Here is a 27,331-nt window from a genome sequence, read left to right as displayed (position 1 = left end):
AATTACACATATGACATGATGACGTAGATGTTGATACCCATGACACATTTTTATTGGGAAAATGTTAGATTTACAATACCAATACAACAACTGCACAACAACTCCTCACATGAGGATGGGTCCCATACACTTTTTATTGAGTCTAACTTGACACTCCCATAATTAAAAGGAAAATGCTAGAATTACAACAAGTACATTACAAGTGCACAACTCCAAGACATATTGGGGGATTTACACGTGTCTTAGAGTTGTGCACTTGTAGTGCATGTATCACTGCCCTAATTAAAAATAGACAGAAATGACATACAAAACGACCTACCAAAACTTAAATTTGTAATTGTCGACATTCATAAAAATCCGTCTTTATTTGTTATTGGACAAAACTCCAAGATTTTTGGAGCAATTTTTTTTTACTGTTTGAGATAAAATAATGTTACTCTTCGCACTCATTTAACACAAGCATTTTACACTCATATCCTAATTTTGTTACAAGACTTATAAATTGATATGATTATCAAGTAAGATGGATGTATTGATTTAATAACATTACAAATAATTATATTAATATATAATTAAGTTATAATAAAATCTACAATATCACTAGCATTACTCTAATTAGTATCTTATAAAATCCATTTGTTAGATTACATGTTCAAATATATTCACATTGGTATATTTTTCTACTCCGAAAATTAAAATAACTAAAACTCGTTAAGTTAAAGAGATTTCCAAACTTTTGGATAAAATTTTGAACAACATAATTAAGGTAACTATTTCTTTTGATAAATTTTTCACCAAAAGAAAAATCCAAAAATTGACTCCCGATGGCAGCTTTCATGCCGGCCACTACAATATTATTTTCTGTTCACAAAAAAAAAAAAAAAAAAAAAAAAAAGTATGATTTTTCTATTCAATTATTGACATCCTTTATTAATCATTCCACAAAATGTCGTCGTCTCGGATCGTTAACCTTAATTCTCCAATGCCCATCTGGCAAATTCGCAGTTCTAGCTCTCCCTCTCCACTTCCTTACCCTTGCATCCATTTTCTCAGTGAGCCCACAAAAAGGTTTTAGCTTCTCCGGCATCGCCTCGTACACCTGCCACCACCGCCGGTGAGCCGAGTCACTAGCAAAAGGATGATGGTCCGACATGTCCCAGTTACAATCGTACTCCTTATAACACATCCACGGCTTGAGCCCCAAATAATGTATTGCATAAACATCTGCCGGCACCTCATGCTTTTCGTCGTTGTTCGGCCCTCCGTAAATTTTCAGATGATTAAGCTTCGTCGGCAACCGGTGCCACCACGTGAAAACTTCATTAAGAAAGCCTTGATCTCCGCCATTATACGATCCCAGCTTGAAACTCTTCTCCATTAACTCCTTAAACATGCACATCGACGGTTCAATCACCATGACGCCGGAGTTAAATATCATCTTATCATTCGGCGCCGCCGACAATTGCGGGTGGACAAAAAATTTGTCTATGTTCTTTAGGACTAAAAGATCGGCATCTATGAAGATGACTTTGTCGTACTCGGTGAGCTGCCACACGCGAAGCTTGCTGTAGTTCCACTCGTTGTAGGAACCCTTTTCGGCGAATGGGCTTAGGATGCGTTTGATGCGCTTGATCTTCCATCCGGCGGCTCTCAGGCCTCGGAGAGACTTGGAAGTAATGGAGTCGTCGGCGAGGAGGAGTAAGTCTCTGGTGGAGTTGGTCTGAATGATGCTTTGGGCCAAGGCTATTGCACCGCAAACGTAGGCTTCTGAAGAGTGGAGGACTGTTGCGTAGGCCTCCCTTTGGTGGTGGTATGTGGTGTGATTACGCTTCCGTGGTGTTGGCTGAAGCGAAAAATGTCTCCACATCTCTTTACCTACAAAATCAAAAGCCTGGTATTAAGGGAAACAACTCGTCTTTGGGGTGTTAGGTTTGAGTCATGTCCTCCTGTTGAGTTATGAATATAAGATTATATAAATCAATATTAACTCGACCTATTTAAATAGGTGTATGTGTGACCCGATCCAATCAGTATAACTCATTTAATAAATAGGTCATATTTGGTTTGACTCGACCTAACCCGTATAACTCAATTAGTTTACAAAATTTTCAATTTTTGAGCATGAAATGTCATTTTATACAAATATATTGACACAATAAATCTCACTTATTGAACATGAAATAAATTACACTATCAAAGTTATATCTTTATAACTAGATCGAGATGAGCCTAATCGAAATCTGGCATAGTACAGTTGGATTTTGGCGACGATGGCCGGATGATTTTAGTACAAATTGCTAGATTCTGGCCTGTTTTGCCGAATTCCGACGATGGCCATCGGAATCCAGCCAATGCCATCGAATTTCGGCAATTGAATACCAAAATCCAGGGACCTTTGGAGGTAGATTCAGATTACCAACAAACTCTAATACTTTACGGCGGCAAATTCCCACAAACGTGTGTGCAAGAATGAAGAGTTTAAATCCATAAAACGATTTATAGTTTTCAAACTGTAAATCGTTTTCCAAAAATTACAAAGGCTTTTATGGTTAAACTGAAAATAATTTCCATATGCCCTCATTTTTAGTTGCACCAATTAAACACTAGAAAATATTTTACATCGAAACAAACGGAGCATTAGTAGAAAATAGAAAAAAAAAAAAATTTAGAGGTAATTTATGCTTGAAAGATTCTGTCGGGCGGGGCTATGCAAATGGGGCTGTTATACACTTACACTCTCAGGTGCAGTCAGCTCAAATCTAAATTGCCCCGTGCCAATATACTGTCGTCCAAGGCCCGGCTCTTCGAATAATCAAGAAAGAGTGGATCCTCTACATTTTTAATTAAAATAGTTAATAAAAAACTACTTCTTTTTTAACTTAGCTAATTAGAATAACTTGCACATATATTTTATTTATTTGGTTAATTGCGTTAAAGAACTTGCCAAAAACCTACATGTAGAATTGCCATTTCTCGGTGACTAAATTAAAACCCACCAACCCCCAGTTTGCTTTTGGTCAAAAGGAAAATTGAAAATACTTATAGAACTCAATCCTATAATATTATTCAAGAATTTTCAACACATGGGTTTCGATCTCCTAATTAGTTTTTATTTTTTAAAAACTATATTTTTCAACGTACGGACCAGATTTAAGTTTATGAGAAATAGGAAAGAATGGATTTTGATCTAAACCGTTGAAAAAACCACGAAAAATTTATAGTAGATTTTGTTTTTTTTTTTTTTCTTCACCTAAGCCAAATCCGAGTTCAAATCCATATATAGGAGGAAGCTAGTTTTGGATTTGGCAACGTTTGCCAGCTTAATTAGTATGGGGAAAAAAAATACTTCCCTTAATTGCCAATTAAGAACTGTTAATTAGGAATAAAATAATCTCCTCACCTAATACGTACCCACCAAAAAAACAATTAAAACAAAAAGAATATCAACAGATCGAATTGCATGCACCAGAAAATGATCAGATTAAACAAAAACGTACCTGTCTCTGCATAACTAGGAGCAAGCTGGCATGTCCCAAAAGGCATGACCACCTTCTGCTTCAGCTTCCTCAACTCAGGCTTATACAACCAATAATCCCCACGACGCATCACAAGATCATCACATCTGAAAATCTCCACCATTGGCCCACAAGACCCTACAAACACAACGTACACCGTCCGATGAACATCCGGCGTCACCCACCCACTCCCCACCACCAGATTAGCCACCGCCAAATTAACTTGTAACCTAAACACATCCCTTATCCCTTCCTTCTCTTCATCAACCCTCCCACACGGAACCCTAGCTATAATCACGTCCAGGTCGGCGTAGTCCTCCGACGTCGGCATCGGTATCTCCGGGCACTTCAGCGGACCCCACTTCTCGTCTTCATCAATCCACTCGGGGAAGAAATCGTCCCATTTCAAATCCTCACTCACGCGATCGAAACCCACGTGAACAGTCCTTGTCTGTGACTGCACTAATCCGAGTAATTCGTATGCTGTCTCTGTCGACATGTCATCTACATTAACCAAACCGACCTTAACTTTTCTGGCGGCAGAATCTGAGCCGTTTTGAAGCCGGCAAATGGCGGCGCGGGCGGTGAGGTTTGGCTGGGGCTTGAAGGATAGTAAGAGGATGAAGAGGGCGAGAGAGAGGAGGAAGAGGGCGAGAAGGAAGGGTTTTGGTTTGGAAGAAGAAGAAGAAGAAGAAGAATAGGCGCCTTTGGAAGCCATTGATTGGCCTGTGTTTGTTTTGCTATTAGTAAGAGCTTTGAAGGATCAGCATTTATATTCGAAAGGGTTTAATTTGGAAGGTCGAGTTGTTTGCATGGATGCACGTTGGTGTACGTTGTCGTTTTATGTATTTGTTTATGGGCTTGCTGTTGGCTCACGCGCCATTCCTGTACCAGTGATTCTTTTTTGGGCAAAAGATGGAGAATTAGTTCATTTTGTGCTCGCCACGTTTCATGTAAACTCTTTGTGTTAGTTGTTCAATTGATAAAGCAAAATTATTTGGCAAGAGAACACACAAAAATGGAATGATCTATATATTTTTAAGGTAATAGAGTCATATTCATAAATTAGATTCTACAAATTAAAGGTGCGTTTGAAATTGTGATTTCGTAGACAATAAGTACAATTTTAAATTAAATCGCAGGACATAAATTGTTTGGGAACAGGTAAAATGGTGTTTTTTTGAAAACGCTGAATTTTAAAGGTTAATTTGCGATTTTAAAAGCTAAACTGCGATTTTACCAAATGCTTAACTGTGTTTTTAAAAATCACTTTTTCAAATAACACATTTTAAAATCGTTATTTTAAATCGCACATTTTGAATTGCAAATCCAAACGGACCTTAAAATGCTTAATACTAAGTCGATCAGGTAAATATTGCATGCATTAATAAACTTCGCATCTACATATACATGAACATTTCAACCCTATGCCTTCACAAAATATCAAATATATAATTTGACTTGATCACTCACAAAGAAAAAAAAAATTTAATTAAACGAAAAATCAAATAATTTGACTTAATCCTTGGAAGACTCGGTGCATGGTTAATCCGTCGTTATTGAATAATTCAATATCTTGAGATGAATATTGGAGATATTCAACCTTCTTTAATTTTTTGCTATCTGCTCCCAAGAAAAAAATATATATATATATATCATTCCTGACAAAATTTTATTGTTTATTTACTAAATGATAAGGGAAAAGGTTGCATGTAAAAATTAGCTACCTAGCTATGCTATTTTTGAGGGAATATATAGCATAGGTAGCTAATTTTTACATGCACCAAACTGAAACGTTTGAGGCAATGATAATTAACGTGAGTTTGAAATGAAAATATATATTAATGTTGAAAATTATTTCATCAAAAAAATTTAAGCTTTTTTTTCAATTTTAATATTATAGTTTTTTTTTAATAACACTTTGTCCAACATTAAAAAGCTATGAGTTTTTTTGTATGCTGTATAATCATTTATCTTACTCTTATAATATATTGGATTTTGGGTACATACACACATACTTGTTGTGTCACCTAATGCGAAACAGTACTAGCCGCCGCACGCCTGCATGTCGCATAATCGCTTTAGACGCATGAGCCACGAGCTTATTTTTTTACATGTGCATTCTTTGATGTGTACAAGTGCTATTCTAACCTTTATATTTTTAAAACTATTTTACTGCTTTTTCAATAGTTAGAAACTGTTATTTCAAAATTATTTTTTAACAGTTAAAAATTGTAATAAATTGTTTCTATAATTTTTTTAAAAAAAATAAAAAAATAAATCAGTATATTTGATGGTATCTTTTTTCTTATCTTCTTCCTTTTTGCTATTATAGAATTTTTTTAATTTATAGTAATATTAAAAAATTTTAATCTACACACCACGTTCCGACAATAATATATCCTAATGACAGAATTGTACTCTTGAAGCATGGAAAGTTCCATGGATACCCCGGTTATGATAAAAATGGAAGGTTGAAAGTCAAATTTTACCCGATAAAGAAGAAAATAATGTATGCATGCGCTCGAGTCGAGTATGCAAATTAATAACTATTTCCTTGTTATTTATTTACACCATCAGCTTCGGAATAAAATCCTTAATACCAAAAGAAAAATTGGCTGCATTTATTAAAAATTTTGTTTAGTCTTTTTATTTTTTCATCTTTAAATAAAAATATTAACAAACAATTTAAAACATATAACAGTAAAATCTATTTTAATATTTAAATTATATAAAAATAATTTTTTCTCTTTTTTTTGCCCTTTTTTTTATATAAAAATAACTTTTTAAACTAAAGACAAAATACTTCTCAGAACACGTTAACAAAGACAAAAGAAGGGGATGGCCAGTATTAGCAATGGCCCTCCCCCCTCTTTCGAAAAATTTATTTACTACAATATAGAATTTTTTTTTTTTTTTTTTTAAAGTACAGATAAACAAGATACAAAATTTAATGGACTAAAAAAGAACCAGATGAAACTTTTCCAAAACAGGAGGAAAAGGATCCTAAAGAAAAAGAAGATACGGGAATGCATCCAGAAAAAAATTTGGATGCGGCCCATTTTGCCACATGATGGGCACAGAAATTTGCACTTCGGTTGACAGAACTAGCAGACCAACTAGTTGTGGATGGAATGAGAGAGTGAATCATAGAAACAGTAGCAGCAATACGCCAGTCTTTTTTTATCAAAGGATTCTGAAGAGCCAGAGTGACTGTTGTAGAATCCCCTTCAAGAATAAAGGAAGTCGCATGTGTAGAAATAGCCAATTTTATAGCCAGTAGCGCAGCAAGAGCTTCACCAATAACTGCAGTGCAAGGAGGACTGATAAGTGAGGTACAATGGGTAATAGTACCAGAAGAGTTCCGAATCACCGCTGCTTGAACTGAAAATGAGTCACGAATAGCAGTGTCATAATTAATTTCGATATAAGGAAATCTAGGTTTTTGCCAAACCTCCGGGATCTTAGGCAAGGAAGAATTCCAAGCCAACAAATGCTCCTGGACCAATTTATTAATATGAGCAGAGATAGCAAGAGCATCATGAACCATGTCTTCATGATGTGCCTTATTCCTTGAAAACCAAATATGATCACATGCAACCATTGCAAAAATTTGAAACTTATGAAAATCCTCCAAAGGAATACCAATCATTGCTGGGTTAAGGATAATAGAGAACCAATCAGTCATATCTGCAATATTAAAAGCAAGAATATCCAAAGGCCAAAAAGATTGGCGCCACACAACTCTAGCAATAGGACAAGCAAAAAAGAGATGCAGAATAGAATCTATAGGGCCAGAGCATAAAGAACAAGAAAAATCCATAGGAGAGGAAATTAGAGACTGAGAGATTCTAAACTTAGTAGGAATGATATTCCAAATCATCTTCCAAAGAAACAACTTTAAACGATGATTTATGTTAAGCTTCCACAAAGATTTCCAACTAGAGGGAGGGAGAGGGGAAGGTGGGTGATGAGAGGAAGATGAAAGAAGATGGTGAGCAGATTTAGTTGAAAAAGAACCTGTGGAAGAAGGAGTCCATAAACAAGAATCAACAATGGATCTAATGGGAATTTTCAAAATCTAAATCACAGAGGCAGATGAGAAAAGGAATTTGAGCAAATCAAGGCGCCATGTCTTGGATGGGGGATAAATAAGATTAGAAATGTGAAAAGGATGAGAGTGAGGGAGGTGAGGTAAACGAGGTGTAGGAAAGAAATTAAAAATGGTGGGAATCCAAGGTGAAGTCCAAATAGGCAGGCTGGAATTAAAGAGGGATAATGGATTTAATCCCATTCCAAACCCAAGAGCCAGAGCCTAGAGGACAAGAAAAGAGATTACCATATTTGATATATTTTTGCTAGAACAGTGGGACCCAGATGCTGGAATGATTTGTAAGAAGCTTCCAACCAAGCTTAGAAATAAGAGATAAATTAACATCTTTCATCAGCCGAAAACCTAAACCACCCTGATCCTTCGGAAGACAAAGCGAAGACCAAGACTTGAGAGATAAGTTACGAGCATTGTTGGTAGGAAAACCCCACCAGAATTTCTTGAAAGCAATATCCAATTTATGGCAGAAAGCATCAGGGAGTAGAAAAGTACTCATTGCATAAGAGGGGATAGCAGAAGCCACCACTTTAACTAGTATTGTTTTACCTGCCTGAGATGCCATCCTGCAATTTTTCCTTGAACCTTTTCCAAAATATCAGAGAAAGCAGCCACTTTGGATTTGCCAAATAACATAGGAAGACCAAGATGTCTAGCAGTGGCAGGAGTAACATCATACGGAAGAATATTCTGGATGGCAGTGATAGTAGTAGAAGAAGTGTTCTTGCTAAACAAAATATTAGACTTAACATGATTCACAGATTGGCCCGACCATAGACGATACTTGTCAAGACAAGATTTAATAGTAGCAACTTCATTAGAAGTAGCAGTAGAGAAAATAATCAAATCATCAGCAAACAGTAAATGATTCGATGGAGAGCATGCTCGAGCAATTTTAAAACCCCGGAGAGAACCAAACAGGAGCCTGGAAATAACCTCTGATCCAATAATAAAGAGAAATGGGGAAAGTGGATCACCTTGTCTAAGTTCCCGGGATGGAGAAAATAATCCAAAAAGGCTGCCATTCAACAGAACAGAGAAAGAAGAAGTGGAGATACATAGACGAACCCAGTTGATCCAACGAGAGTAAAAGCCAAGCTTATGAAGAATAGCCAGTAGAAAAGACCATTCCATCTTGTCAAAAGCTTTTTCCATATCGAGATTAATTGCCATCAGACCACCACGGCCCCTCTTAGATTTGAGAGTGTGGATCATTTCATGAGCTAAAATAGAGTTATCTTGATTATGACGATGAGCTAAGATAGAGCTAACAATATAGAAATAGTTAAATCTATATATTCAGGACAAAATAATTAAGCTTGGTCCTAGAAAAAAAAAAAAAAAAGTCTTGGCCCTTGGCCCTATTATAATAAAAATTATTTTATACTCAAAACTTAAACAACTCAAATCTACCATCATGAGCAACAACTTAAATCTGTCATTCAATACCATCTTACAAGTTTGCAATTTTGTTTTATGACAAAGCTGCCATTGGGGCATGGTTTATGATCAGCTGTACAATACAAGACTGTCCTCTCCCATTTTATAAAATCTATCGTTTTAATTAAAGGTCAATTGATCCATGTGTCTTGTACAACTTCCAAAAATAAAATAAATAATTGCCAAATAAATTAATTGAAGATCTTTAACTAGTTGATAAAAAGACAATATATATATAAGATAATGACCATTATACATGTTTTGGTGAGTAAAACACAAACAAGGTGGGTGTCACAATCAGTTTGATTGATTCGTCTCTATCATAAGTCATTGACTCCATTTCATAAAATCCCCTTTTTCCCTTTCAATTAAATTTTTTTTTTAAAAAATAAAACATTCCCCTATACTACCTCACTTTAGATCTTTGTGGCCTATTTTTCTTTTGCTTTTACTCCTAAGACCTTTTTAAGAGCAATTTTGTCAAGTTGATTACATTGAAGAGTAGAGAATAAGACATTTGAATTTATGTCAAGTTGATTGCATTGAGAGTTGAGTATTGAACTAAATCTTAGGATAGTCCGGCCACTACCTGGGAGTGGTTCAGCCACCCTTAAATTTTTCTTATATTTTTTATTTATATATATATATATATATATATATATATATATATATATATATATATATATATATTGTAATTGGGTTGAAAAAAGTTTGAGATGGGTTGAAAAGAAATTGAGCTGAGCCAAACATGATTTCTTAAAAATAAAAACGAAAACAAATTAGTCAAATTTACCAAATGAGTCGTTTCACTTGTTTGCTGGTATCTTGGCCTGAATTGAAATTTCCATATATGGAGGGAACACTTTGGATTGAATGAATCCTATTATTTGGCAAAAAAAGGTAAACAAATGTGATCTAAAAGCTTACACACTTTAGAGATGAACGGTTTAAATTTCCGGTCGAACAGGAGCTCCTAATTAATGGCACAGTGCCACTTACCAAATTACTTTAAGTTCCTTTATCTTCCTTATGTCTGGTTTATTCCCATGCCAAGCTTCGGCAAGCCCTATCTCCTAATAAAATTGTGTAGTTGTGCCTTTCACTTTATTTTTGTGCTCTAATTGGATCATTGATTAGAACCTTTTTTTCTTTTTGTCCCTTTTGTGCTGCATATATACCTCAGTATATACCATAATAGTGGCCCTTGATGCTTTAAGAAACTTGAAAGCTCGAGCAACAATGCCCAATTGGCCTAAGAAGAATACAATTCTTTAATCTCTTGTGTAATATATGTATATTCTTCCGTGAATAGAGACTTAGCCTCAAAGAAAAGAATGATTTTGACACATCTCCCTTATATTTGCTAACAATAAATAAACCCGCCGGAAGAACCATGCAACTTCAAAACAATTTTGTGTAGTCAGAAGGCAAGCATTTTAGATATAATAGGAACAATGGCACTCAAAAGTGAGGCAGTTGAATCGGAGATTTATGAATCTTTAGGATTAGACGGAAAGGAAAAAGGCGTTTCGGAAACTCCCAGAATTCTTTCAATTATTTCTTCTGTTATTCAGAGAACCATTTACAACAACGAGAGATTATTGAAGACATCAAACAAAAGGGACGTTGAGACGATCTTCCATGGTATGAGAGCACCCAGTATAAGCATTCAACAGTACGTTGAGCGCATTTTCAAGTACAGCAGATGTAGCCCTTCTTGCTTTGTTGTTGCATATATATACCTGGAAAAATTCCTTCAGCGGACGGGTGCTTATCTTACTTCCCTCAACGCTCACCGCCTTCTAATCACGAGCACCATGGTTGCCGCAAAAACCCTCGATGATGAGTAAGCATTCATGAATCTGTAACTCTAATTTTCATCTTCGTTGTTGCATTCATTGGCAGCAAAGTTGATCCATGCATACTGAACTAATCAGTGAATTCTAGGTCTTATAACAATGCCTACTATGCAAGAGTCGGGGGAATAAGCACTGCAGAAATGAACAGGTTGGAGACGAAGTTTTTGTTCAGTGTGGATTTTAGACTGCACGTAACTGCCGAGGACTTCTTGAACTATTCTCTGCAGCTTCAGAAGGAGGGTCTTCAACGCTACCAGAATGGCCACCTCAATTGACTGCCTTACATCAACTGTTTTCGCTCGCTCACAATATTGACGCGACAGTCTTAGTTAATCCTTAAATTAGTCATTTGTTGAAAATATAACAATCTAAGGATTAATTCGAACCGTCCACAATCGTGAGACAGAAATGTGTTATATATTATAGCATTACTCTTGTTTCACCAAAACCAATCAATTACAAAACACAAACAAATTAATGCATCGCTGCCTGTTTCTGGTTTTGTAATATGCATTAATTCTACTTCTACAAGAATGCTGTTTGATTCTTATTTCCTTGTTTTGGTTGTCACTTCCACAATTCACCACTAATAGACGACCATGAAACCCAAAGATGCAATTTGGCGACTCTAAATCAAACAAGATTATTCCCAACAGAGGTCTAAGGATGATTGCTCTCTCAAAGGATGTTTGAGTTTTCCTAACCTTATATTTGCAAAACTTCTCATAATTCCATTGTATATATTTCGTACACTACTTTGAAAAAGCCTAATGTTGGGTGGGGGGAAGATAATCCAACAAGCAACACCAGAAGTGAAGGCCAGATTTAGCCTTCTTAGTACTACAATTATACAAGGGACAGAAAATGATCAGGGGCATGATTTAATTTTCGGTTGCAACTTCTCTACAAATGGAACTTGTCTCAAAAACCCAACAAGGTGGTTTTTGAAGACAACAAAACGTAGCACAACCCAACCGTAAATACGATGAGAGGAAGAGCTAAACTAAGCTGATTGATGTGCAAACTTTCATCCCTTAACTGGAAGAATTCCTCCTTGCTGCATAGACACGGTAGGCTGCCAATCCAACAATTGCCACCGCAGCACCAACTGTCATTAAGGTACAAAATGATTTAGAGGCATACGAACAAAAACAATTAGCTCAAAGAGAAACAAAACTCTAGCTTGATTGTCACAGCAAAAATGATCATCCATTAGAAACAAGAAGCCAACAAATTCAAGGACTTCTATAAACCCAAAAGATGAACATAACATACCCGAAAAGACCATAAGTGAGCGGTTTATAAGTCTGTGGTATTGCTTGCGGCTTCTCCCAGCTTCAGTTTCAGGAATGCTCAAATGAGGGTGTTCTGCAGCACTTACGATCCTACGGAATATATTATTGAGATCACCCAACTTCGTACTGATAGGTATGGGAGCCTCTATTCCCATGTCCTGACTAACCTAAAAAAGCAAAATTGCATTGATAATATGTAAGACAGTTTAGGGCCAAAGGGACATTATTAACATATACAAGATAACAAAATACTGCAAACAATTAAACGTCAGCTGACAACAATATTACTCTCATAATCATCACCATCATATTTAATATCACTCAACATGAAGCAAAAGATAAACAGTCCATAAGTACATGTATTTTCATAGTTATGCACAAAACCACATGAACATATCTAAATATTTATATATCATTTTTTTCAACCAAACCCATTGAATGCCTGAAATAGGTAAAATGTTGTCCAAGTATCTCAAGTTGCAAGTTGAAACTAATATTACTCGAATAGATTTTATGAAGTTTATTCAATCATATATATATATATATATATATTTTTATAACCCATGGTACTTTTCCCAAAACGTTGAATTTAGGCCACCTTGTCCAAGTTTTGGAACTTCACCATTCAGCTAAAGTGTCTGACCAATTTTTCCTGCCAAATTACTAGCAAAAGCAGAAGGCAGATTTTACTAGTGAACAAACACTGGAATGTACTTTCTGCATATGGACCTGTTCATTGAAATTTGGAGAGTGCTAATTTTGTTTATTGTTTATACAGTTGAGAACTGTGATTTTAGGTAATCTTGCCTTTATTCATATCTGTCATGTAAACCTTTGTAATATTTTTGTACCAAATCTAGAACTGGGAAAAATCTTCTCCATGTATGTCAAGTTGCGAGTTGCAACTAATATTAATCAAATTGGTTTAAGGAGTTTGCCTAACAAATTTAGTATTATTACCACTAAGGAAAAAACCTACATGAACAAGCACTGGAACGCCAACAAGCGAACTATAGAAGCCATTATGTTTGGACCAAGCAAACAACTAAACACATTAAAAATAATTTGTGGACAATGGAGCTCGCATAATAGAACATGCATGATATTATAGTCACTGAAAAAGATAAATACCCTAGTAGAATTTTGTATGGCCATGGGAAATGAGTCCAGGTCATCTTTAGCTGCCACAATGAGGCAAGGCACCTCAAAGCCGGTATCTTCACCATGACTAGCAACTTCGACCAGCAACTCAGTTGCTCTCTCCCATGAAAATGCATTAGAACTGTAAAAGTAAAATGTATCAATCCTCAGAAACTCCAACATACAAATGCAACTGTGAAAATAGTACATGTTATACAATATACATATTGTAATCATGTTTAAAGCAGTCTTAAGTTCATTTGTCAATAAAATTAGTAGCTTCCAAAGTGACAGTCAAAACCCACAACATGCATGAGCCTAGCATGCAGAGAAGTTAAAAGGCTATTTCATTAAGACCTCTCTCATGTGCCTACAGGCAGCATAAAAATAAGTGAAATTTCCTATGGAAGTTAAAAAAAGAGGAGGGATAAAAAGAATAAGCTACAGCTTTCTGCCTTTCTCATCCATATACTTTGCAACCCTTGACTAAAGGCACCACAAGGTTGCTAGTAATATTAACAGACACCCCTAAATCAATATAAAAAAGACTAATATTAATATATGACTCTACATCGAAATATCAAGCTCAAAAAAGCCAAACCAAATTAGAGAAGAAAAAGCCGAAGTTGGAAAGTGAGAAAGTTAAACACTAATTTAACAAACAAGTGTCACTGTGATTCATGCTATAGTTAAATACAATAACAATAAGAGCCTTTTATTTACCTGTCATGCACAAACACTGCTACGTCACAAGCAGCCAAAGATTCTTTATCTGACAGCAGTTTACCAACTCCGTCTTCAGGTATCTCTCTCAATATAAGGGTCTTTTTTGTCCCCTGTGAAGAAAATAACAAACAATTACTCAGACAAAGGGATCGGATATGAACAAGATTAGCAATTACAGCAACTGGCAGAGCATTTTGATTTACAGAAAAGAAATAACAAACATCAGAGAAGTGGAAAAACAAAAAATAAATTCCCAACTAGTGATAAACTAAACCGCAAACTCCAATTGGATATGGATTGGAGGTTACCTGGAGACAAAACCAATGATTTCATGTCGGCCCTGCCTCAAGAAACAACAACGAAAAGGATTCTTTGAAAAATAGAATCCACAAATCAGCCATCAATTAATTAAAGCTACAGAAATGCTATTCTCTTGCCTTCTAAAAAAGTTTATAAGAAATTTACATACTACCTATAAAAATGGACAGACAAAGAGCCACCATCAGCCTGAGTACACACGTTCAAATACTTAAAGCAAACAAATTATGGATTAACATAACTCAGAATCTAGGTTCATCTGTATCTACACAAGGACAAAACCTTATTGCAACTTCTACAGAATGCACAGCAAGTATTAGCATAGATTTTATTTGATAAGACCAACGCCCACACATAGCATGTGTTCAACAGGAATTTCAAGGTGCATGATGTAATAGTGCTCACCCTAGGTTCATCAACAACATTCACTGCATAATGCTCTTCAGCGGATGAAGTATATTTATCAGAAAAATACCTGCATTTCCCAATTCATCAACAACAAATGTTATATTACTTGGTCACAAAACTAAATTAACGGGAAGTATCAGATTTAAAAAGACGACTTCAAACACCTTCCAATAAAAGAATTCAACAATGCAGACTTTCCAGCCTTCTTGGGCCCAAACACAAAACACTGGAAAACATTTCTGTCTGTATGTTGCTTCTTCCGATCCAAACGCCTTTTTCTAGTCACGCGGAATGCAGATAAAGGATCACCAGGATAACCGACATATATCATATTTTCCATGCTCCAAGCTGGGTCTAGAAATGTCATAAAGGCCCACTGCAACCACACATATTTCTCACAAACTTAAGCACGGGTTACCAGAGAAAAGAAGAATCACAATTGTTTAAGAAGATTGAATATTTATAAACATGTTAAAAGCTGAAAAATGTGTATATAGCATAAATGTAAAACTTTACATATTAATAGAAGTGTAAGATAGCCAGATTGAGATCTTAATTAGTTGTTAGACTGATTTTAAAAAATTCCAAACCCCTGCTCGGAAAATGAAAAAGGGGGGGTGGGAAAGAGGGAGGCAAAAGAATGACAAGTGTGAAACGCATACCATTGACAAAAAGGCATCAAGAGATAACCCTCCAAATGCATTTTTCTGTGCAACATCGACGTATGGCTGTCTCTCCCAAGGACTGGCAAAAGAAGTACGTCAAACATCAAACACTTTTGTGGCTAATCATTCTAGTTCTTAAGAAAAAAATGAATTAAACACTTGGAATAAATCTAGACCAAAAATCGCATTAAATATTACAAAACCTCACAAGAGGCTCAAGGAAGAGGGAAAGGACGAGGATGAGAAGAGGGGGAAAAAGGGTGGGGGGGGGAATGCAGTCCCACAGATAATATGCATGGACATGTCAATGTCAGCATTATAGCAGATTGAAAGAGAGACTGAAGAACACAGCTTATAATTAAAAAATAAGAAAAGCAACAGGAAGAGAGCACCATAAAATAATAAGTATTGACAAGAAGCCTAAATTTACAGACGAAACCAAATTACCCACTCCTACTCGCTCACTTGTGAGATGACAAACTTCCCAACTGATGGAATTTTAAACAATAATTAGATTTTCACCAAAAGCTATGAAAAGACCAAGTAATTGCAAATAAATACATATAATAAAAAATAGAAAATAAAAAATAAAAATTTAAAACAACTCTACATGACAAAAAATAAATAAAATTTTTCTTACCATTCATGAAAAACGTAAAGAAACATTGTATTTATTTTTGCCAAAAAATGAAAATAATACCGCAGCAACCAGGTTCCAAACATTAATATATTGATACATCAAATTCAAAAACTAAATATTTTGTGAAATTTCGAAATTTCCATTATAAAAAAGAAAAAACAAAAAAGATTTAAACAAAGACACCAAAAGACATTATCGACACAACAGATGGGCAGATTGTCTGCATATGCATGTTAATAAATAAGGCCTCTTGCATATATGCAAGGTACCTAATAAGTATTGTTAGCCACGCACCATCACTTTTTTTTAATAAGTAATTTTTTGTCCCCAAAAGGAGGAGGAAGAAGAAATTCGAACTAGTGACCTCCACTTCATGAGGCGTGGTCTCTAGCTGATTGACACTTCAACAAATAACCAAGCCATGAAATAATAAGGTAACTACCTTGCCCATCTTTAAACATTGTGAAGCTACTATGACCAATAATGACCTAAAATTGCCATAAGATGCATTGGTAGCAAAATTGACGAGGATTATCATGCTGAACCGCTTGATAAAGATAAACCAAAGGATGGAAAGCCATGCAGATTGATCAAAGTGAACATGGAGGAAAACAGGATTTCTCACAGCAAAGAAACATAAGAGTTGTGACAAAGTAAAACAAGCCAGATAATTTATTTTTTTATGAATAAAACAAGCCAGATAATATAAAAAGATATTAATGAAAACCAAAAATACCTTTCCGCAGCAGTAGAAAATATATCACCAATTTCATGAGGTCCCAGCTCCCCATCCTACTAGGGAAAACAAACATTGATCACGATTTTAAGAGGTAAGAACTTGATAAACTATTTAGCTACTTGAACTGTAGTCTATCACAGAAAATACTGATTACAGAAATTATATTACAAGCTTATTAACAACGAAATTGGAAACCAAGTACTCATAGAGCACAGAATAACACATACAGGACTGATACAATACAATTCAAAGATTCCCTTCAGATACTCAATGGCTTCATTTGTCAGCTCCACAGTCTACACAAATGAGAAGCAACAGTAAGCATTTTAAACAAACATTGTATGACTAAAGAAGAAAATGCAACAGTTTAATTTGCAGGGTTTTGAATGGGTGGGGTAATATATGATTTGTATATTAATACATAATACTGTGTGCGCGCGCACGTGTTATATATCAAATCCGAATTGAGTGGTGTTTAATATAACATCAAACTTCATGCAGATGAGGGGATCGTGGTGGGAAATTTAGGACCTGTCTACCTCATACCAAGCCTTACGCATGAAGAAAAATCCTGGATACCAATGCTGAACAACCAGATTCAGGAGACACATTTTATTTAAGGTAGGGCTCAGCCTAATCACTAATCGACCAGCTTGGCCATACTTGACAATTAATTTCATTTCAAGATCCAAGTCCAACAAACATTTACTCACAAGTAGACAGACAGAGAGAACTAAGGCTTTATATTGATCATAGAAATCAAATTTAACACTCTCCACAGGGGAAACCACTCTGAAGCAAGCTAAAATAGGTTTGGAGCAAGCCCAAGCCTCCAAAAGTTTTTCCAAGTGGGATCCTAGTATACAATTAAAACACAGAGAACTCAAGGTCAAACCAATAGCATGCATCACAGCATGATTTGAAGCCCAGCCCAGCCCCAGCTGAAGCCATGTCAACCATTTGCCATCACTAGAAAGAAGGGTAACACCAAATTCAGCCCATCTACAACTATGAAAACAGGCTGACAAATCATATTCCTTAAAAAAGGGCCTAGTGCATAAATGTAGTTAATGAACAGCACTAGCATAGTGACAGCTAAAACTCATCCCTAGAAATTACATGACATTGCTGCAATTATTAAGTTAGCATAAGGATTCACATACACTTATCAATCAATATGAATATAAAGGTTCACATTAGCACCACCTGCAAAAAAAAAACATGTTTTGAAAGGGTTCTTACCACTTCTCAGAAAATCATTTTGTACTAGCAAATTTTAGTTGGAATTAAGGCTTAGTTGAGTTGAGTAAGGATTATTATCATAAAAATTGACAAGGCAGTGCAATGACAATCTTTGCAGTAGATAATTAAAAACTTCACTACCTTCCCTTCACTTCCCTAAAACAAATAGATTATTTCAGCACATAATGAATCAATTATCATTTCAGGTAAAGCCATTGCTATTATGGTAATTGTAATTTCCCCCAACGATATGTTACCTGATCAGGAGCTCGTTTGGAAGTTGATGGGATGAGATCCTCGGCAAGTTTGATATCATTGTTGTATCCAAATTTTCTTAGAACAGTCCATGTTGTCTCAAGACGCCCTTTTTCTATGAACAGTGCATGAAGAAAGAGGAAACCCGTCAAAGTAAGCCCACGATCATTGACTCCTTCAGGCAATTTTTCTGAGACAACCCTCTTAACACCTACTATTTCAGAAGGTTGTAATGGAGCATTGAAACATTTGACCTGTTTACAAGTATTATTAGATCCCTCATTTATCTTCAGAAGAAAATACCATGACTTGGATAGATGAGAAACTTGTTTGCAAGTATTACAAGATCATTCCTGAATTGTCAGGAACAGCATACTTGGACATAAAACTCAATTCAGGACAAAATTTGCAAACAAGGAAGCAAAAGAAACCTGAAAATCATTCAACTCTGCATCACTGAGGGCACCGTCCCTATCATGGTCACAAAGAATAAATATCCGCTTCAAGGCTCGAACACATCTGGGCCTCAAAGTCTGTGTTTCCTGATCAAATAGTGGACCTGTTGGATGAAGCACAGCTTTTTGTGCATAGTAGAAAACTTCAGGGATCTACAAAATTAAAACATTTCAACATTAAACTCCAAAAACTAGAACGAGAATGCAAGAATCAAACATTGCTTCAGATAATCAGAGTCATCCAACTAAATGCAGGATATATTAAACCGAAATCAGATCCTAGTAATCACTAGCTTGAACTGAGTCCCTTATGCACAAAGTAAAACTTCAATCAAAACAAATCTATTACTATACAAAATCCACGTAAGGAGGCGCACCAAAAGGGAAAATAATACACAGGCATAACTGTATACAGTACAAGACTGCTATGCATAGCACATATAGAACCTATCAGATGCCGCTACAGTGTCCAAGCCAGGATCTTATCCTTGGGGGGGGGGGGGGGGGCAGCAGTGCACATAATTAAAATTACATAATCAATATAAATTATTGCTACTTGATCTCAAACCAGATTTCGCAGAAGAAGAAAAAATCAATTTATAAAGATCAGACTAGTTCAGAATGTCTTGATATCTTCAATACCGAATCTTTAGGTCAAATTCTCAAGTTCAATCTCTTTTAAAAAGAACAACAGAAAGAAAGTAGCCAATTGTTCTTATTTAATATGGCTTCTATTTGATTTAAGAAGCCGGTCCATGTTCAAACCTATTGTAACCATGTAACTCTTAAGCCATGGGCATCAGAAAAAAAACTCAAGAAAATCAGAAAATAGTATTTGGCGTCATTTTAGTATAGTATTATAATTATATCCATGTGCAACTGTGGGGGCTTTCTGTGGGTTTTTGTTCGGATTTTTTCGGGTCAGCTTTGGCTCTCTTGTGTATACTTCCTGTGTACGTAGGGACGCCTTACGCTTTTCTATAAAATTTTACTTATCAAAAAAATTATATCCATGTGCAACTGAAATAACAGTTGCTCAGTAGAAAACTAATGTTTCCACAGGCATTTTTGTTACACACAACAAATTATAGTTGCCTAAAGACCCCAAACGTTTTACCTTCAAAAATATTATACTTCTTGTGTACTTAAGTTGCGCCCCTCTACGCTTCATAACAAGATTGATTTACTTATCAAAAAATATATTTTACCAAATACCAAATACCAAAAATGAATCATAAGTGCTGGAATTCAAACATAATGAGGCTCTGCTACTATCTCTCTAACAATAAACAAATGTAGTGTTATAACAATGCATCGGCAAGACTAGGATATTGTAAAAGAGTTGACAAGTATGAACCACAAAGGTAATCAACAACACACGTACAAAATCACTAAAAGAGAAAAAGAAGGCAGCCAGAAAAGAGCGCCAATAAACAATACCTGAATTTGTTTAAGTGCTGAACATTCAATGCAAGTTTCAATCTCACGAAATTGTTGCATTATTGGTGACATCACCTGCTCCAGGCTCACCTGCTGGTTCTCATCTCTCAAATCCAGCTTACAACCTACCACTATAACTGGGACTTTCACCTGCTCACAGATTTGAGTCATAAAAACAGAGTCAAGTCACAGTGGCCCCATATATTGCTAAGGGAAACAATTGCTGAAAACCCAGAAACACAAGAAAGCTAAAGGGCTCAAATCAATACAACGCATGATTTTATAGTCAAGCCTAGACTCTGCTTGTTTCGATGTGAACATTTTCCATATTTTCGGGTGTTTGGAGTGGAGCACACTCACCCACCACCACCAACCCCCCCCCCCCCCCCCCCAAAGGAAAAAAACCCAACAAAGACACCCATAAATAACAAATAATAAAGAAGGATAGAAACCTCTAGTTTACGAAGTTTTGGAAGCCAGAAAGTACTCAATCGTTCAAGTGATGTAGGTTCATCACATGCATAAGTAAACACAACTGCATCAGCCCGCTTCAATTCTTCGGCAACTTTATAATCATCCTCCACACTGATTAGGAAAAACAAACAATCAAATTCAATATTAAACTGGAAAATTAGTGCAATAGCCGCAATAATAAATAAATAATTGATATAACTGTTTTCTTCGTCATCCAAAAAGCAAGAAGCTGAAAGTTCTACGCTTTCTGTGCTTCCAACAAGCTAACTGTACCAGAGACAGTCAAATAGAAGCTATACTTTTCTAATGGCACAAATAACAATTCAGAAAACTAGCTTAATTTTCTTTTCTGCATTTTTTCAGCAACAAGTAGTAAACCTTTTGACTTCTCTACTCTATGCTTTTTGTTTTCTGAAAACTGATAGTTTCATTAGGAGGCCCACGAGATATCCACTTCTGAATATGCCTCAAACCCTCTTCGCTACTCCAAACTCTAGCTTAAGCCCAAAATTTGATTAGGACTCGGCTCCAAACTCTAGCTTAAGCTAATTTTCTCAGTGACCAACCAATGAAAAAAGTACCACTTAGATTTTTAGCCTTTCTAACCCATTTTCACATTCTCTCCTACATCATACACAAATAAAAGTAAAATAACATAAATTGATTATAACAATTTATTTCTACATCACAAGAGAGAGTTAACATATAATGTTTGCTTTCTGAAATGAGAAACTAAAACTGAGCTACAATTTCTTGCAGTTGTGACCATTTTCCCATGCACAAATAACGAAAATCTAGTCTCAGTTGAGATCCTAGTTTCTTTTCTTCTCAGTAACCAAACAGAGATTTCGAATAAAGCAAGAATAAACTGAATCCCACACTATGATATAAGGCAACATTTACAATTCAACATCATAATTACGCCTTTCTTTTCTTCTCTTGTCCTACACTTTCTAAGCAACCAACCAGAGCATACCGAGACGAAGTGTCGATGATCGTGATGGGCACACGGTCGGGGAAGAAATCCTCGGGCAGCCTCGTCGGCGGCAACACGGGTGGCACATTCGTCGGGAAGTTCTCGGCCGCCGCCGTCACAACCAGGCTCGATTTCCCGGTGCCTCGGTCCCCGGCAACCACGATTCTCACCCCGGACTTGGCGTACGGGTTTGTAGCTCCAGCTGAAGCTTTCGCCATTGTAGACGCTGCAAAGCAAAACCCCAAAAAAACCCTAATTATAAAACCTAGCGCAAATACGGTGGCAGAAACGTAAATATAACAGGCTTCAAGGGCGAAAAATCAGATTCAGTGACGAGCTTGCGCATCAGAATCTTAAAAAAAAAAACAAACAAATAATAAAATCTTCTGGGAAGAGATTCAGGGTGGTGTGGTCAGTGATGCGGTGAAAAAAAAAAGAGTGAATAGCAAGGGTTTGGGCCGTCAAAATAGTGAGGGAATGAGTAGAGAGGAAGAGAAGGAAAAAAAAAATTCCTAGTGTTTAAGGAGGTTGACGACTGATGGAGGTGATGACACGGAGGTAAAAAAAAACAAGGACTCTGGGGTGGAAGATTATTGCTACCTTGCTTGTTCTGGTGGAGCTTGAAGAAGACCACCTGAAAACCCTAGCTGTCGCTGGTGTGGTAGGCTACAGAGAAGGCGTTTGGGAAATCCAAATACAAGGAAGCTTCAGACTGAGCGAAACTTAAAAGATACGAAACAGATCACTGTACAGTTTTGATCGCACGGCTGGGATTTAGAGGAGGGTGTGTTTGTACTTGGCTGCACGAAATTTTGGTATCTGTCTGCGTTGGAATTTTGACATTTACCACGCTTTGTCAAAATGAAAAACAATTCTCTTACGTATTTCATATATATTTCACACGTAACATATTAACAAATCAGTTTAATAAAATGAAACGTGTCTTAAAAAATATATTTTTTTTTTTTATAGCATATACTTTTTATATATTTTTTTAATAACAGTAATAAAAAAAAAATATATATATATATATATATATATATTTGCTGTACCACACTTTGGTGCACAACATTTACACGTCAAAACTCATTGGTAGGGCTTATACATGTAGGATCCACATGCATAGGTCCTACCAATGTGTCTTATTGTGTATCAAACACTTCTTAGGACCCATTCATGTAGGTCTCACGTGTATGAGTTTCACCAATGAGTCATAGTGTACAAATATTGTGTACCTAAGTATTGTGGAAAAATATTTTTTCAATAAAAAAACATGTACTCCTCACATGCTTTTAAAACGCATATCATTTTATTAGACTGATTTATAGCTAATTGCTACAAACCAGTTTGTAACTAATTTTTGTCATTTCTCACACCTCCTTAATGTGGTATCCCTTTTTATTTTTTATTTTTTATTTTGTTAAATACGCCTGACCTCATATAGTTTAATGACTTTATTTTTTTGTCTCATATGATTAAATAGTACTTCATTTATGACCTAGCCATTCCAGGATCGGTTTGAACCACCCCATACCAAATTTCTATTTTCTTTTTTTTTTTTTAAGTTTTCAATCTTTTTTTTAAGTTTTTTAATTTTTTTATTATGCATGGGCACGTGTCAGTTTTTACTGCTTATGATGTAGATTTAAATAAAGTCGTTAATCTGAAGGGACAAAAAATGAAGAAAAAAAAAAGAAAAAAAAAAAAAGAGAATAAGAAGAATAAAGGTTTGTGTTTTCTTTTCCATTGGACTCATAGATACTCTACGAATAATGAGAAGTTATTTTATACTTCAAATTAAATTTTATAAATTTAATATATAACATATTGTCACATTATTTAAAATTTGTATTAAAAAATAGTATTATGTATATTATTAAATGCACTAAAATAAATATTTCTTAACAAAAAAAAAAAATAAGACTCCGGCTAAAAGTATGAAAGTCCCCCTAAGGAATAAAATCTCCTAAAAATATAAGTAAATTGTCCATAATCTTTAAAAATAACATTAATTGTGATATCAAGCTCATAAAAGTTTGGTTTCATTATCGTGTACATTTATTTTCCGTACAAGAGATATGTAAATTTACCATTAAACTTATAGATTTCACGGAATTCAATGATAAATTTAAAAAATAGATGGACAAGAAATTGGATCATGACTCCCTACAATTCTAAAAAAAATGTAGATTCTCAAATTACGAAATTTAGGCCATTTCTAGACGTCAAAACCCTTGAAAAACCTCACCTATTAAAAGGATGGCATGTTACAGTTGATAATTAAATATATTTTCATCAAGCTATTGCTCTCTATGTTGTAAAAAAACTTTGAACAAAAATTGTCTTTTGAGTTTACGAACAAGAAACGTCTTTGCAAAAGTAAATAAAGTGTATTTTGAGAGGGCAATTCTTTTGGATTAGGATCCTATACAATTATTTGTCCGAATTGTGTCAAATTCTGGCAGGTGATTGTGAGATACCACTTATGGAACCACCTGACCAAATAAAAGTTGGGTTCCTCAATCACTTATCCGGTCAGGTGGGTCTCATAAGTGGTATCTCACAATCATTGCCCGAATTCTCTCAAATTTAGGCAAATAATTGTAGAAGATCCTGATCCAATTCTTTATGACTACTTCGATAACATGCTTCATTTTTAATTTGTGGCATTTTCTAAGCATTTTCATGCCTATAAACGGCCTAAATTCTATAATTTGAGAATCTCTAATTGTGGGGATCCTAATCCCAAAAAAATGTGATTTTATTCTCTTGCACATTTCTTATGTGGGTCCATAAATTCAATGATAAGTTAAAAAATTAAATGGACAATAATTGTACATTTGAGTATGTGATGTTTTTGCATTATTTTTTATTAGTTTTTATTGTATTCAAAATTGTGAATACTAATGGAATTTTTTTAAAAAAATAAAATTATGCTTGGATGGTTTAGAGAATATAAAACAAAAGTGAAAAACAAAACAAATGTTTTGGGAGATGAATTTAAATTGAATATATTTGATAAATCTAAATTCTAAAATGAAAAACTGAAATAAAAAATAAAAATAAAAGTTGGAGTGGTTCAAGTGGCTCTGCCACCCCCGGAAATTAGGATTGACAATTTTTGACACGATCCGCGAGCCCAGCACGAAAAAACCGGGTTTGGGTTATAATCGGGTTGACCCGATTATAATCGTGTTTGGCGGGTCAACCCGCGCCAACTCGATTATAACCCGATTACGCGAGTTGACCCGCTAACACGATTATAACCCGATTACGCGGGTTGACCCACCAACACGATTATAACCCGATTACGCGGGTTGACCCGCCAACACGATTATAACCCGATTAAAAAAAAATTGAAGGTAAAAACTAAAATTGAAGGTTGAAACATGTGAAAACAGTGAAATTGATGTCGTGTCGGGCCGGGTCGTATCGGGTAAATGGGTGACACGCTTATTAGTCGTATTTGGGTTACCCGATTATTAAACGGGTCGCGTGTCACAGCCCCGATTAATAATCGGGTCGGGCTCGTGCCATACCCGTTTATGTAATCGGGTCAGTCGGGTTGACACGACTAGACCCGTGAACCCGAATTGCCAACCCTACCCGAAACTAATGACCACCCCAACACCGCGCGGGAGCCACCTCATTAATTTCGGAGATTGTAATTCCTTAGATTTTTCTTCTTCATACTATTAAAGTATTGATTAAGTGATTAAATTTACCTCTTCCTATCAGCTTAAGCTTTTGGGACAAGTGGTGATTTAACATGGTATCAGAGCCAAAGGTCCTGAGTTCGAACATGGCAAACCCTTGAAATTTAGGACGCCATGTTCACCCTCTTTCTTTTTTTCTCTACTGCAGTGACCGAAGAACAGCGATGAAGTCCCAATTTATATGCAAATGAGAACTGATAATTCCTAATCCAAGCAGAAAAATAGGTTTTGTAAAATGTTATTATTCCTAATTGAGGGGAAAAATGTTTCAGTAAAATATAAATAAAGAGACATTCCAGCAATCGTGTTTCGGGTTTTGTAGAAGGGTGATTGGTGCACAATAATGTTGTGTAAATATCATTTTTCTTGTCATTAACCAAATATGAAATTTGGAACCGGTTTCAAACCCATATTTGACAGAACTTTGGGTGGTTCGACGACGACCAATGTTTTTTTTTTTAACCTTTTCTTTTTTTTAAAGAAAAGGTTTGAAGTTTTTATAATTTTATTTAGTTTTTGAATTTTTTTTATTTGATGATATTTCCGTCTTTTTACTCTAAAAACGCATGTTTTGTCTGATTTAATCAAATTCTCTAGCAATGAGGTTTTTATTTTTTACTTTGGTAACAAAATAGTAATTATATGTGGTTGAGTGTGACAAGTGGTATAGTTCATAGGATAACTTGTAAATAAGTGATAATTCGAGGGAAAAAAAATGTAATTAACCCTTAAAAGTTCAAGCTCAATCAGTAGTTGACCTTAACATTTGGGTTGTAACATATCAAAAAATCATTGCCTAATGTGATAATTTTTTTTTTAACAAAATAGCATGTGCTTTCATTAATATTGCAAACAGTCCATAGGCTTACAACTTGAAAATAAGGGACAAGACCTCCTAACTATCTAAACCAGAAGGATCTGGCTTAGTAAAATAGTTGCCTAAGCAGAAATACAAATTTTACAATAAGGACATTTGAGCCTCTCTTACAATAACGCTCATTCTTTAAAGAAAGATGGTTGATCTAGCAATTAGCCAACAGATATTCCCATAAAATTTGATTCAAACACAAGCAAGCTGAGACTAGAAAAACAAGAGAAAAACACAGGCAAAAAAACACCCAAACAAGCTGCTGGCAGTGAGAGAAAAAGCCAAAGATGCCGGACAGCGGCGCATGAGGATAATTAACCTTTGAGAAATGTTTGGTTATACACTCTCATCACACTCCTATCTCACCCTTATCTATACGAACCAATAATATTGTTAAAAAAATCAATGTTCCACTACACTCTCTTTACTATCTCTCACATTATTGGTTTATGTAGACAGTAATGTGATAAGAGTGAGATGTGAGTGTATAGCCAAGCATTCCTATTAACTTTATCAAACAATTCCATTAAATTTGAACATACGGTTTTTTAGACATCCTCATCAATCATGAGGGATGAAACTATAAATTCAATATTTAGGAGGACCAGGCTGTTTAAAAAAAAAATACAATACCTAATTTATTTTTTATTTTTTCTAGCAAATTTAAAGATTACAAAATCCTTTTTAATAATTTTCTTAGATATGGGGCTGGCAGGGGGCCACGTAACTTTCTAAATTCAACTTCAACTGACATAAAATTTCTCTTGAAATTGTCCTCATTCACAAAAACACAACATATCCCAAAATAATTGCAAAAGAAAATAATTTGATACCTTAAAATCCCCTCGAAATTTCACTTTCTTGTTGGTCGAAAATCTTATTTTGACATATGCACATTTGTTGGGTAAATTATCATCCCCAAGGCCCAACAGGCCCATCACAAAGTTTTTGGCTCAGCCGGTTTATCCGACCTGAGTAAACCCACAGCAGTCAGTGCACTCAACCCGGATAGGTCTAACTCCACAATGCTCAAAATCCAAAGTGTCCCTAAC

The 27,331-nt window shown here is 35.5% G+C and overlaps 4 protein-coding genes across 4 annotated transcripts; 1 reads left to right on the top strand and 3 right to left on the bottom strand.

Moving 5' to 3' along the window:
- Window positions 1-794: 794 nt before the first annotated feature.
- LOC133852121 (putative UDP-glucuronate:xylan alpha-glucuronosyltransferase 4) lies at window positions 795-4,272 on the bottom strand. The gene is made up of 2 exons (XM_062288797.1): window positions 3,498-4,272; window positions 795-1,875 (listed from the first exon to the last, which is right to left on the bottom strand). Exons 1-2 carry the CDS (start codon window positions 4,231-4,233, stop codon window positions 935-937), a joined length of 1,677 nt encoding a protein of 558 aa, XP_062144781.1. The 5' UTR covers window positions 4,234-4,272; the 3' UTR covers window positions 795-934.
- A 2,193-nt stretch (window positions 4,273-6,465) lies between these two features.
- LOC133852645 (uncharacterized) lies at window positions 6,466-8,838 on the bottom strand. The gene is made up of 2 exons (XM_062289411.1): window positions 8,601-8,838; window positions 6,466-6,899 (listed from the first exon to the last, which is right to left on the bottom strand). The coding sequence occupies exons 1-2, from the start codon at window positions 8,836-8,838 to the stop codon at window positions 6,466-6,468; spliced, it is 672 nt and encodes a 223-aa protein (XP_062145395.1).
- Window positions 8,839-10,401: 1,563 nt separating this feature from the next.
- On the top strand, window positions 10,402-11,216 carry LOC133851345 (cyclin-P3-1). The gene is made up of 2 exons (XM_062287717.1): window positions 10,402-10,909; window positions 11,011-11,216. Exons 1-2 carry the CDS (start codon window positions 10,518-10,520, stop codon window positions 11,195-11,197), a joined length of 579 nt encoding a protein of 192 aa, XP_062143701.1. The 5' UTR covers window positions 10,402-10,517; the 3' UTR covers window positions 11,198-11,216.
- A 561-nt stretch (window positions 11,217-11,777) lies between these two features.
- On the bottom strand, window positions 11,778-22,455 carry LOC133851343 (mitochondrial Rho GTPase 1-like). The gene is made up of 15 exons (XM_062287716.1): window positions 22,296-22,455; window positions 21,696-21,921; window positions 20,698-20,830; window positions 20,246-20,395; window positions 18,782-18,958; window positions 18,353-18,604; window positions 17,081-17,149; window positions 16,851-16,906; window positions 15,472-15,553; window positions 14,974-15,185; window positions 14,807-14,876; window positions 14,081-14,193; window positions 13,349-13,499; window positions 12,198-12,384; window positions 11,778-12,030 (listed from the first exon to the last, which is right to left on the bottom strand). The coding sequence occupies exons 2-15, from the start codon at window positions 21,911-21,913 to the stop codon at window positions 11,957-11,959; spliced, it is 1,944 nt and encodes a 647-aa protein (XP_062143700.1). The 5' UTR covers window positions 21,914-21,921; window positions 22,296-22,455; the 3' UTR covers window positions 11,778-11,956.
- Between the last annotated feature and the right edge of the window lie 4,876 nt (window positions 22,456-27,331).

Source organism: Alnus glutinosa, chromosome 12 (assembly GCF_958979055.1).
Source record: "Alnus glutinosa chromosome 12, dhAlnGlut1.1, whole genome shotgun sequence".
Taxonomy (NCBI): domain Eukaryota; kingdom Viridiplantae; phylum Streptophyta; class Magnoliopsida; order Fagales; family Betulaceae; genus Alnus; species Alnus glutinosa.
The sequence above is the reverse complement of the archived record's forward strand: the minus strand, read 5'-3'. Positions and strand labels throughout refer to the sequence as shown.

Bases quoted from the DNA above. Each gene is read 5' to 3' on its own strand.
- LOC133852121 (XM_062288797.1), bottom strand. From the start codon at position 4,233: ATGGCTTCCAAAGGCGCCTATTCTTCTTCTTCTTCTTCTTCTTCCAAA. The intron at 1,876-3,497 runs GTACGTTTTTGT...TTGATTTTGTAG, and splicing joins TCCTAGTTATGCAGAGACAG to GTAAAGAGATGTGGAGACAT.
- LOC133852645 (XM_062289411.1), bottom strand. From the start codon at position 8,838: ATGATCCACACTCTCAAATCTAAGAGGGGCCGTGGTGGTCTGATGGCA. The intron at 6,900-8,600 runs GTGATCCACTTT...ACTCATTTTCAG, and splicing joins ATCCCGGGAACTTAGACAAG to TTCAAGCAGCGGTGATTCGG.
- LOC133851345 (XM_062287717.1), top strand. From the start codon at position 10,518: ATGGCACTCAAAAGTGAGGCAGTTGAATCGGAGATTTATGAATCTTTA. The intron at 10,910-11,010 runs GTAAGCATTCAT...AGTGAATTCTAG, and splicing joins GCAAAAACCCTCGATGATGA to GTCTTATAACAATGCCTACT.
- LOC133851343 (XM_062287716.1), bottom strand. From the start codon at position 21,913: ATGGCGAAAGCTTCAGCTGGAGCTACAAACCCGTACGCCAAGTCCGGG. The intron at 15,186-15,471 runs GTATGCGTTTCA...GTGTGGTTGCAG, and splicing joins TTGATGCCTTTTTGTCAATG to TGGGCCTTTATGACATTTCT. The intron at 13,500-14,080 runs GTAAATAAAAGG...TTACTTTTACAG, and splicing joins GCAGTGTTTGTGCATGACAG to TTCTAATGCATTTTCATGGG.